Source organism: Aethalodelphis obliquidens, unplaced genomic scaffold (assembly GCF_003676395.1).
Source record: "Aethalodelphis obliquidens isolate GAN/ISIS:26980383/991018 unplaced genomic scaffold, ASM367639v1 scaffold6, whole genome shotgun sequence".
NCBI lineage: Eukaryota > Metazoa > Chordata > Mammalia > Artiodactyla > Delphinidae > Aethalodelphis > Aethalodelphis obliquidens.
Window position 1 is genome coordinate 11,909,285 of NW_020837950.1, and position 12,823 is coordinate 11,922,107.

General features: G+C 34.4%; 1 protein-coding gene across 5 annotated transcripts in view; it reads left to right on the plus strand.

Moving 5' to 3' along the window:
• The window catches only part of PDS5A (PDS5 cohesin associated factor A), a 128,763-nt gene that overhangs the window by 97,093 nt on the left and 18,847 nt on the right, over window positions 1-12,823 (plus strand). For all 5 annotated transcript variants that reach the window (XM_027103127.1, XM_027103124.1, XM_027103128.1 and 2 more), the window contains exons 22-27: window positions 2,387-2,455; window positions 3,997-4,133; window positions 7,447-7,570; window positions 7,898-8,102; window positions 8,606-8,720; window positions 12,446-12,578. In XM_027103127.1, the coding sequence (XP_026958928.1) occupies window positions 2,387-2,455; window positions 3,997-4,133; window positions 7,447-7,570; window positions 7,898-8,102; window positions 8,606-8,720; window positions 12,446-12,578 (783 nt within the window). The remainder of the gene's footprint in view (window positions 1-2,386; window positions 2,456-3,996; window positions 4,134-7,446; window positions 7,571-7,897; window positions 8,103-8,605; window positions 8,721-12,445; window positions 12,579-12,823) is intronic.

The following is a 12,823-nucleotide window of genomic DNA, read 5'->3' on the forward strand; positions in this document are numbered from 1 at the left end:
CTCTCTATGTATGATTCTCTTTTACTTTAAAATTATTATATATTTTACCTCCTTATTTACTTACTTAAATTTCCAAATGACATCCTGCTGTGTAGCTATTATTACTAGAACTTAACTTTTCTTTAAGAAAGAAAAAAATGAGAACATGAGATAGATGAATCATGAAGTAAAAAATATAAGTCAAACACTATGAAGGACAATTAACTAGAGTACTAGAATTTTGTTTTATCAAATATTGTTTAAAGTATAAGTGGAATTGTATTTGACTAGCTTTTTGAAATATAAATTACATTGCACTTTTGGCACTAGATTATGTATTCTATTTTAGTTATTGAAGTGTGTGTGTGTGAGCATGCACACATGCGTGCACACATACTGATGAATTAGCTTTGGGTTGGAGCTTTGGGATGTATAGCTTGGAAAGGCTCCCCAAGTGATTACTGAAACACGTGTCTGATTAAGAATCACCACTTTACCAAACAGATCTAAATTAAAGAGTTATTGAATGAAGACACAATCAGTCTACCTGCTGGATCATTGTGGATGACTTTCAGTGCAGTACTAACTTATCCAATTTATCTAGTCTTTCTAAATGGTCCAGTAGCCTTTGAACACTCAGTATTGGAACTTAAAAAAAAAATACTTGCCAGCGCACTCCTTACTCTTTTCCCTTCCTCCATTTGGATGTGATAGGGATGCAAGAGCATGGCCAAAGCCTCATTTCCTACCCCATTCATCTGTTCTTTGCACTACTGATAGATTTGGCTGGCAACAGATGTGAAATTTGACACTTCTTAGATGATGACTTGATTGTTGATAAATTCTATTTTAATGTAGTTCTCTTTTTTTGTGTGTAGTAAAATATAAATAATATAAACTTTGCCATTTTATCCCTTTTTAAGTGTACAGTTCTCTTACATTATATACACCCACATTCTTGTTGCTGGGTATTTTTTGTTTAAAAAACAAACAGAAGTTTAATAACATGTGTACCTCCTGTATACACAGAGGATAACCCAGGAAAGCCAAGCAACTCTCAACAATGGCCCAAGCCACCACCTACAATATACACCCACATTGTTGTGTAACCATTGCCACTATTTCCAGAACTTTATCATCTCAGAGAGAAACTCTGTATCTATTAACCAGTAACTCCCCATTGCCTTCTCTCCCCCCAGACTCTGGTAACCTCTATTCTATTTTCCTGCTTTATGAATTCGCCTATTCTAGATACCTCTTATCATACAATATTTATCCTTTTGTGTCTGGCTTATTTCTCTTAGCATAACAGTTTCAAGATTCAGCTATGTTGTAGTATGTATCAGAACTTCATTTTATGCCAGAATAGTATTCCATTGTATGTGTAACTTACATTTTGTTTATCTTCTATTGATGGACCCTTGGGTTTTTTCTACCTTTTGACTGTTGTGAGTAATGCTGATATGAACATTTGAGTCCCCAAAGTCAAATCTTTGGGGTATATACCTAGGAGTGGAATTGCTGGGTCACATGGTCATTGTATGCTAAACTTTTTGAGGGACTGCCAAACATTTTTTCCACAGTGGCTGTACCATTTTACATTCCCAGCAGCCATGCTCAAGTCTTCCAGTTTCCTTACATCTTGGCCAACACTTATTCTTTCCTGTTTTTTTTTGATAATAGTCATCCTAGTAGGTGCAAAGTAGTATCTTGTGGTTTTGATTTGTTTCCCTCATGACTAATGATGTTGAGATTTTTTTTCATGTGCTTAATGGCTGTTCTTTGGATATTGAGTCTTTTGCCCACTTTTAATTGAATTTGTTGTTGTTGAGTTGTAAAAATTCTTTATATATTCTGAATATTAGATCTTTGTCAGGTATTTGCCAAATCCAGGATTATAAAGATTTTCCCCTGTACCTTCTTCTAGGAGTTTTTTAGTCTTAGTTCTTAAGTAAAGATCTTTGATCCATTTTTTTGAGTTAATTTTTATATATGATATAAGGTAATAGTCCAGCTTCATTCCTTTGCTTGTCGCTGTATCTAGTTTTTCCAGCACCATTTGTTGAGGAGACTGTTCTTTTCCCAATAAATGGTCTTAGCACTTTTGTTAAAAATCAGTAGACCATATATGTGATATATGTGAGGTTTTCTGGGTTTCTGTTTCATTCCATTGGTCTATATGTCTATACTTATGTAGGTACCAGCCACATTGTCTTGATTCTCATAGATTTGTAGTTAAGTTTCAAAATCAGGAAGTTTGAGCCCTCTAACTTTGTTCTTCTTTTCAAGTCCCTACTTGGTGACTTTCTGTGGGTTTCCTAGAGCACTGCACTGTTAAGCATGAAAAACTTAATGAGCAAAATTTAAAATTTTTTTCTAAAAGTTAAATTTATTCAATTGTCTATAGTCAACAGGTGAGAAGAATGGGAAATTATGGTCTCCAGATGAAGAGGTTTCCCCTGAAGTACTAGCAAAGGTAAATTTGTGTAGGTCTTAATAACTTTTATGTTGAGATAAAGAACATTTATAGATACCCTTTTTTTTAAAACCTAACAGTTAATAAGCATTTTAAATGAGGTACTTTATTTTTAAATCAAAAGTTGTGGGCTTCCCTGGTGGCGCAGTGGTTGAGAGTCCGCCTGCCGATGCAGGGGACACGGGTTTGTGCCCCAGTCCGGGAAGATCCCACATTCTGCAGAGCGGCTGGGCCCGTGAGCCATGGCCGCTGAGTCTGCACGTCCGGAGCCTGTGCTCCTCAACGGGAGAGGCCACAACAGTGAGAGGCCCGCGTACTGCAAAAAAAAAAAAAAAAAAAAGTATGTTTCTCAAATTGTAGTTGTCATTGACTTATTTACATATAGGTGTATGTCAGCATGTTCTTTAGACCTTCCTGCCTTGCTAAGATAATTTCAGTGAGGCTGTTTTACATAGAGACTGTAGAATATTGATGCTCAGAGCACCTCAGGCCTAGCCTCATTACCAATGTCTGTCTACAGGCATAAGAATATTAACTTGGCAAAAACAGATGGCTGTCATCATATTGTAAACTTCTGATAGATGTAAATTATCCCTCAGGAAAGCTAATTTTTAAAGTGGTAGTCTTGGGATTTAAAACAAGACTTCTTCATTATCATCTTACTTGATTGATAATCTGTTTCACCTTGTAGCTTCACAGTTCGCATTTATTCCATCAGTTCCTTTTTCCAGGTTGTCAGTAAATATAGTAAATAATATCTACATTCTTTAGCTAGTTCTTGCATGTATTCCATAACAATCTTTTGAGTATAAGCCACCAAGCAATTATGGCTACAAATAATTATGAAATCTCCTAGTTTTTTAATCAAAATAGTTTTTCAGTACTACAAAAAATATTACAGTCTATCTAAATAGTTATTTTTAATCACTGTAATCAGTATAGTTCAGTTATTTTTAAACAATATATTTTTAAACGATTTGAAAATCAATTGTTCAGGTGTGAAAAGTCTGAATTCAAGGAGCCAGACCTTGGGCAAGTTATCACAGTAATGTGTCTAAGTTGCCTTATTTATTGGAAATAAGAATACCTCTCTCGGGGCTTCCCTGGTGGCGCAGTGGTTGAGAGTCTGCCTGCCGATGCAGGGGACACGGGTTCGTGCCCCGGTCCGGGAAGATCCCACATACCGCAGAGCGGCTAGGCCCATGAGCCATGGCCACTGAGCCTGCGCTTCCGAAGCCTGTGCTCCGCGACGGGAGAGGCCACAACAGTGAGAGGCCCGCGTACCAGAAAAAAAAAAAATACCTCTCTCATATAGTTGTTTGGGAGATTAAATAAAGTAATATATATGTAACTCTGGGGAAAGTACCTGGCATAGATTAAACAGAATAAGTATTAGTTCTCATTGTTATTATCCTACAGGCTTGTTTAATAAAACATGTCTTCCGGCAGCTAAGTAATCTCACTAATCTAATTAACATAAATCTAACCTTTAAGTGGAATTTTAAGTTGCTTTCTTTTTTTAGCATGTTAATATTTTATAGGTACAGGCAATTAAACTTCTGGTAAGGTGGCTGTTGGGTATGAAAAACAACCAGTCTAAATCTGCCAATTCAACTCTTCGGTTATTATCAGCGATGTTGGTTAGTGAGGGTGACCTGACAGAGCAAAAGAAGATCAGGTGAGATTTTTCTTCCTTTCCAGGTTTTTTTAGCTCAAGATGTTGGTAGAGCTTACGTAGGAATTATTTACTTAATATTGACTGTTGTAATTGCACTATGTGCTTTGTGTTTAAATTTTACATACTTATTTGGGGTTTATATCTGAATAATGATCATGTATTTTTCTTCATCCCTAAAGACACCTTTCTCCAGTAAATTTTTAGTAATAATCACTACAGCATTGTTACAGTTAACTTCAACATTTGAATCAGTTAAACAAATATTTGTTGAATTACTACTCTTTGCAAAACACTATGAAAAGCATTGCAGCAATAACAGATAAAATTCCGTTCCTGCCTTTAAGGAACTTACCCTAGTATAGTGATTGAACAAGTAGAGTGTCTTGATGCCACGAAGGGAATAAAAATTTCAGTGTAGGTTCAAAGAAGAAAGAGATGCAGCCTCCTAATGGTTTGCAGAAGACTATACAAGGTTCTGCAAATGCCAAAGAAAAATGTTTCATTTCTACACCTGTTCACTCTTCAAATCTGTGAGATCACCATTTCTTCTTTCTGTTCCTTTTAAGATGAAAATAAAAGCCAAATTTTTTTATTTACTAGGGTCCAGCTGAAATAACTGAAAAGTTCTACTTGCGATGGATTCTTACTTTAAAATTTTTGTTAGAGGATAGATTTAACTATGTATTTATGCTTTCAGTATTTATTGAGCACTATCATGCCAGGTACTACCAAGCCTTTTAAAGATACAATAATCTCTCCCTCTAAGGGATATGCATTCTAGTGGAGGAGATAGGAAATGCACAATTACAGTAGAGATGCTGAATGCTCTGATAAACTGAAGAAAACTAAATAAACTAAATCAAAAATTATTTTTATCATAAAATAAGCCAAGGGTAGCTTTGCATGAACAGATTGAAGAGTAGAGATAATGAGAAGTTTTAAATTTGGGGAAACTATGTACAGTGTACAGCAAAGGCTTAATAATGAGCTCTTACAAATCAATGATAAATAGGATCCCCAATAAAGATGAAGATTATATATTACCAGTTTACCTTTAAAAAAGTGTTTGACATCACTAAATACAATAAGTACAATTTTAATTTAAGTGGAACCTCTTGTCTGTCAAATCAGCAAAAAGTTTTTTAAGCAATCATCACTCCATGGGATCAGGGAAATGGGTTCCCTCATAAATCCTGTGAATATAAATGGGCACAGTCTTGGCAGGACAGTTTGGCACTTTGTTTCTAAGTCCTTAAAAATGTTATCCATTGACTCTTTTTTTTTGACTCTTTATTTTTACACTCATGAAATTATAAAAGAATCATACAAAAATACATATACAAACATGTTCTTTCCAGCATTTTTTATCATCACAGAAGATAGGGGAATGGTTAACTGTGGAACACACATGTTATGAAATATTATGCAGATCTTAATTAGATGTTATGTATCCCATAGTTTAGCTTAGGCTCTGGAATCAGAAACTTATTCAACTCTACCTACGCTCCATTTACTAGCTGTGTGAACTTGTATAAGTCACTTTCCTAAGCCTCAGTTTCCTCATCTTACAGAGTTAAGTACACAAATAGTAGCATTAATTTTTTAAATTCCTGAATCATTTGCCTCAAAAGCCATTTGAAGGTTCCTCATTGTTACCAGTGCTCAGTTTGATGGTCATGTGGTCCAAGAGTGCCATGTTTTCTCCTCCTGTATGCTAAATAATAGTCCCTTGTGGATTCAGGGCAGCTTTCCACATTTCCTAAAGTCTTTGATTTATCAAAGCTATGTTATGTTCCTTATAACAGTTGAAGTAAGAAGACTATCCTTTCACCACCTCACTGTCACATTTTACCATTTAGGTTATAAAAGTTGACTGGGTGTGGGTGGGAGTGCCTGGACTCCTGGAGTCCCTTGGAAAACTTCCTGTTGCAAAGGAAAGTCTGCCTCAGAGACTAGTACCTGAGAGAGACTGGCTCTCACCTCCATATCCTTTCCTTTTAGATATTTGTCTGATGCCTCCCACTTTCTGGTACAGATCACCTCCTAATTCATAGCCCCCTCCATTTCATCAGACATTTGTAGGCTTAAGATTGATTTCTGTTATGTCTGTGTAAATATGTGTATGCATTTAAAAATTGTGGGAAATACAATAGATTTTAAATAAGTGATTTTTAATTTTTCAGGTTTTTTTAATATCAAGTTTTCTATGATGAATGTGAATGCCTCTTAAAATGAGAAATACAGTTCCTAATGTAAATGTTTCTTGCTAGCGTTGCAGTTAGTGCTGTTGTACGCATAAGCAGAGTTGCTTAGCTGTGGTGGAAGATCTAAGCTAGAGTGTAACTAAAAACGAAGGCAGACATAAAAAAAGAATGAAATTTTGCCATTTGCAACAACATGGATGGACCTGGAGAGTATCATGCTTAGTGAAATAAGTCAGACAAAGACAATACCATATGTTATCACTTATATATAGAACCTAAAAAATTAAAAGAAACTAATGAGGACTTCCCTGGTGGTACAGTGGTTAAGAATCTGCCTGCCAATGCAGGGGACACGGGTTCGAGCCCTAGTCCGGGAAGATCCCACATGCTGCAAAGCAACTAAGCCCATGCGCCACAACTACTGAGCCTGCGCTCTAGAGCCTGTGCTCTACAACAAGAGAAGCCACCGCAATGAGAAGCCCACGCACTGCAACGAAGAGTAGCCCCCGCTCGCCACAACTAGAGAAAGCCCGCGTCCAGCAACAAAGACCCAACACAGCCAAAAAGTTAATTAATTTGATTGATTGATTAATTAAAGAAACTAGTGAATATAACAAAGAAGCAGACTCACAGATACAGAGAACAAACTAGTGGTTACTGTTGGGGAGGGGGAGGGGCAAGATAGGGGTACAGGCTTAAAAGGTACAAACTGCTATGTATAAAATAAGGTACAAGGATATATTGTACAACATGGGGAATATAGCCAAGATTTTATAATAAATATAAATGGAGTATAATCTATAAAAATTTTGAATCACTATGTTGTACACCTGAAATTAATATAATATTATAAATGAGCTGTACCTGAATAAAATAAATTAAAAAATTTTAAATGAAGGCAGATAAATTTAATATCAGATAGTCACGATGATTTGAGCCTTCTGCCCTGTGTTGAATTGAAGGACTCAAAGTAACTTTCCCATATTTGTACATTATGTCATTTTAAGCATAAATTATGATAAAGACCTTAACAGTCAAAAAGGGATCAAAGAGTTTTGTGAATGATAATGGTTATAGGAAATGTTTATTTCTTTTTTGTTTGTTTATAGTAAATCTGATATGTCTCGCTTGCGATTAGCTGCTGGTAGTGCCATAATGAAGCTTGCTCAGGAACCTTGTTACCATGAAATTATAACCCCAGAACAGTTTCAGCTCTGTGCACTTGTTATTAATGTAAGTAACAATCTTATTTTTGTCATTTACTTGGCCTTCAAAGTTAAATTTATTTACTTTCTATAGATTACAGATCCATTTGCTGTATGGATGTATGCACAAAAGGGATTGCTATTATTACTATTCTAACCAGTTAACTCCCCAAAATTGTTATTTACTCCCTCAGTATAATTATCTTTTTTTTTTTTAAATGAAGACATTAAAAATGCTTAAACTGTTTTTTTGTAAATGTTTGCCAATTTTTAAAAATTAAACTAGGGGTTTTTGTCATAGTTTTAAAAGTACTAATACTTTTATTTAAGTATTTTTGGTTTTGTGCTGCTGTAGGATGAGTGCTATCAAGTAAGGCAGATATTTGCTCAGAAGCTACATAAGGCACTTGTGAAGTTACTCCTCCCATTGGAGTATATGGCGATCTTTGCCTTGTGTGCCAAAGATCCTGTGAAGGAGAGAAGAGCACATGCACGACAGTGTTTACTAAAAAATATCAGTATACGCAGGGAGTACATTAAACAGAACCCCATGGCTACTGGTAAGTAACTTTCAAAGTGCTCAGTGTGCAGATATATCTTGTCAGTGTATCAATTTGTGGAGGGTTTTATTTCATATATTTCTATTATAGTTTATAATAACACTGGGACCTTTATAGAATGCTGTTGTTGTAGCTAAGATGTAAGTAAAATCTAAAATCCTGGTTTCTGAGTCCTAGTTATAATGCATAAAACTGTTTGGAGGAACTGCGTTTTTCCTTAGGGAATCTGCAGTGTGGCTTGATTTGAACACATTGCTCTGATGTCAGAGAGTAAAGAATTACTTTCCTAGCTTTGCCAGGGACTCAATCTTAAATTATCCTTTGTCTTCAGTAGCCTGCAAAATTGAAAAAAGTTATTTCAGTATCATCTAGATGTCATGTTGCCTCTAATTTAGAAATAACTGAGGGAAAAAATGTTAACTGAAGCGGTTAGAACGTAAATTAGGGAGGGATTTTTATAAAGGCTATTATTACTATTGTTAATAATAATGTTTTCACTTCAGAGAAATTATTATCACTGTTGCCTGAGTATGTAGTTCCGTATATGATTCACCTGCTAGCCCATGATCCAGATTTTACAAGATCACAAGATGTTGATCAACTTCGTGATATTAAAGAGTAAGTCATGTTGATTTTTAATAAGTCTAACAATTATTTTTCCTTTTTAAAAAATGCTAAACTTTTTCCTTTTACTATTCGCATTAGAATAAAAACATTTTTATGGTTTTATTCTTCTATTGTAAATTTTAAGTTTCATCTTACAAAATTGTTCCTATCTAATAAGTTCTATTTGGTTGTTTTGTTTGTTTCCTGTTTGTTTGCAGTTAGCTTTAGCTGATTCTGTGACATAAGTTGATTTGGTCTTTATGTTATTTTTACCTTTGTATTAAGATGGGCTTCAGTTACTTCAGTTTGATAATTTAGAAAGCCATGTAGTGAAAATTTCTCTCCTTAAAACTATACTTCAACCTCAAAAGATAATTCCTCAAAAATATGCACACACATACGAGATACTCTGTGGCAGGTCTATGGTAATACAAAATTAGATTTGTTACACTAGTCACAGAGAGATTTGTCTCTAGTGGAAAGACAGGCAGGTAAACAATTGCAAAACACTTGTTTAAGAAGTGTTTTTATGTAAAATAGAACTTTATATACGATGCAGGGTGAGTGAACAAGTACGAAGTAGCCTAGGATTGTCTACAAATGACCTCCAAGAAACTTTAAAGCAATGTCTATTTTCCCATTGCTGTGCTTTTGCTTTGCACGTTTAAATTGGTTCCCTCAGCTTGTATTTAAAGTACTATGATTTTTCTATGTGTGACATGAAGCCTTATCCCTAATCTTATTTGAGGTTGTAATCAACAGTTTATCTCTGCCTCCTGTAGCTCTTTCAGGAGACATAGGTTCTAGTCTTAGCTATCTGAGTAAAAACTTTACTTCTCTGCTTCAGTTGCCTTATCCATAAAATGCAAGATATGAAATAGATAATCCCTAAAATATCTTCCAATTCTAGTTTCTGTTTACTTAATAAATATATTTTATTTGCAAATTCTTTTTCCTTTTTTTTTTAAATAACTTTTATTTTGGGATTTTCCAGAAAGCACTTTCATAAAGTGAAAAAGTGATGTATGTATTTGCCTAGAACACAAGGTCTATGTTAAGGAACCTTTTTAGCCCTATTCAGTTGCAAGGCAGTCATGTGAAAAAGGGATTAGATTTGCGAGAGGCAACAGTGATGTGGGAAAAGTACTGAAGTCGTCAGTTAGGATTGAAATCACTGGCACATACTTTTTGGTTCTATCTAGCATGCAGTACTTTTGAGTATCTTTAAACATTTCATTTTAAGTTACCATGTAATCTGAAGTGTTCACTTTTCTTTTTCTAGTTAAGGTGTACAGTTTCTTAAGGTATACAGTTAGATCATTCATTGAGATGTTGTTTCTTAACAGAGGGTGTTATCGCTGTAAATTTCCCTTTTAGTACTACCAGTGCTGAATCCTATAAGTATGGTATGTTGTGTTTTTGTTTTATTTGTCTTAAGGTATTTTCTAATTTTTCTTGTGACTTCTTCTTTGACCCATTGGTTGTTTAAGAGTGTGGTTTGGGAATTCCCTGGCACGGTCCAGTGGTTAGGACTCTTCCTTTCACTGCCAAGGCCCTGGGTTCAATCACTGGTCAGGGAACTAAGATCTCACAAGCCACACGGCCAAAAAAAAAACATAGGAATGTGTGGTTTAATTTCCATATATGTGTGAATTTTCCAGTTTTCCCTATTTTCCTTCTTTTATTGACTTAGTTTCATGCCATTCTGGTCAGAAAAGATACTTTTTATTAAGACTTGTTTTGTGGCCTACCATACGGTCTGCCCTGGAGACTATACCATGTTCACTTGAGAAAAATGTATTCTGCTATTGTTAGTTGGAGTGTTCCATATATGTCTGATATCTGATTGGTTTATAGTGTTCAAGTTCTTTATTTTCTTTTTAGTCCCTGTCTGGATTTTCCATCCATTATTGAAAATAGGGTATTGAAATCTGTTATTGTGGAAACATGTATTTCTCCCTTCAATTCTGTCAATTTTTGCTTCATAGATTTTGGGGCTTTGTTGGCTAGGTTCGTATGTGTTTATAATAGTCATATCTTCTTACTGGTTTTACTTTCATCAATACAGTCCTTCTGGGTCTTTTGCAATCCATTTTGTCTAATTATAAAATAGCCACCAGCTCTCATTTGGTTACTGTTTGAATGAGTATATTTTTTTCATCCTTTTACTTTCAAATAATTTGTGTTTTTATATCTAAAGTGAGTCTCTTGTAGATAAGATATAGATGGATCTTTTTCCCCCCCCTTAATGTACTCTGCTTCTCTGCTTTTTAATTGGGGGATTTAATCTATTTTCATTTAAAGTAATTACTGATAAGGAAGAAGTTACTTCTGCCATATAGCTGTTAGTTTTCTCTGTGTCTTACCTATTTTTTGTTACTTAATTGCTCCATAGCCTCTCGTTTTTGTATTTACAGTTGACCCTTGAACAACACAGGTTTGAACTGTGTAGAGGGTCAGCACCCCTAACTCTTGTGTTGTTCAAGGGTCAGCTGTAGTTGTTTTTTGTAGGGAAACTTTTTGATTCCTTGCTTTTGTGTATATTTTTTAGTTATTTTCTTAATGATTACACTTAACATCTTAAAGTTGTAACAGCCTAGTTAGAATAATAGCAACTTAGTTTCATGAGTATAGAGATAGTCTGCTTTTATACAACTTTATTCCACTCCCTTTATATTTTAATTGATAAAATTATATCTTTATACATTGTTTTATTTTACATATATATGATTATTATTTTATGCATTTTCCTTTTAAGTCATATATTTAAAAAGGAGTTACAAATCAGAAGTTCAGTAATGCTGGCTTTATATTACCTATGTGATTACCTTTACCAGTGTTCTTTATTTCTTACAGCTTCAAGTTAACTGTCTATTGTTTTTTCGTTTCAGCCTGAAGGGCTGAGTTTAGTATTTCTTGTAAGACAGGTCTACTAAAAACAAAGTACATTAATCTATTTCCCCTTACAGTAGTCTCTTAAGACATTTACATATACTATAGCCAAAGACGTATACAGAGATTATCATCAAATGTTTTTTCTCTCCTGTTGATGGAGTAAAACAGTAAGTCCATGGTGGTTGCCTGAGAATCATCATGGCAACTTAATAATAGGCTTTGATCCTATATTTGTCGATGTAAGCTCCCCAAGTGATTCTAATGTTCATCCTGATTTGGGATTCATTTTTACTTAGAAATTCAGGTGTCACCTTCAGACACTTTATGTATTAAATGAATATAAAGTAACAAGAAGAAAACAGCAAAAATGGTTTGAGATGTGACTGTTTAGCTGAATTACTGGTTACTATGCACACCAGCCTCATAGCATGTGAAATTCAGTTATGTCACAGTAGAATTACATACAAATCTTAGATCTTCTGCATACCTTGCAAATAGTCAAAATGGCAAGACTGTGCTGTATGCTGGTTCGCTTATCATTGCTGGATATTAATACACGTTATATCATCTAAATGTTTATTAAATACCTATAGAATGAATCTTTGCCTCATGAAACTGTCAGACTTTCTCATATTAAGCTATATGTTCATATTTGTTATTTGTGATATGATTCTATTTGAATTGAATATTATTAACAGGATATTTCTATTAATCATTAGAGTTTTCTCTGTATTATACTCTTTTATATTCAGACAACAGAACTTCCCAGTAAGCTATTAAATCCCTTAAGCAAAAGCACCTACAATCAGTCTCTTTACTAAATGAATATGTTTGTCATTTAGGTGCCTGTGGTTCATGCTTGAAGTTTTAATGACAAAGAATGAAAATAACAGCCATGCCTTTATGAAAAAGATGGCAGAGAACATCAAGCTAACAAAAGATGCCCAGTCTCCAGATGAATCCAAGACAAATGAAGTAAGATATATATTAGGCCAGTGGGTATTAAGATATTACAGGAAAAAATATTATGACCCTTGTCCCACTTGTTTTTCCTATTACATAATAAAATAGATTACAGAACATTTATTAAAAATACATACTTAGTTTTTACTTTATTTCATTAAATTGAATTCTATTATTTGAAGAACATTTATTACTTTGAAAAAGATATTAAAACTTCTACAGAGCACAGGAATAAGAACTAGTAAAATTTACAACTA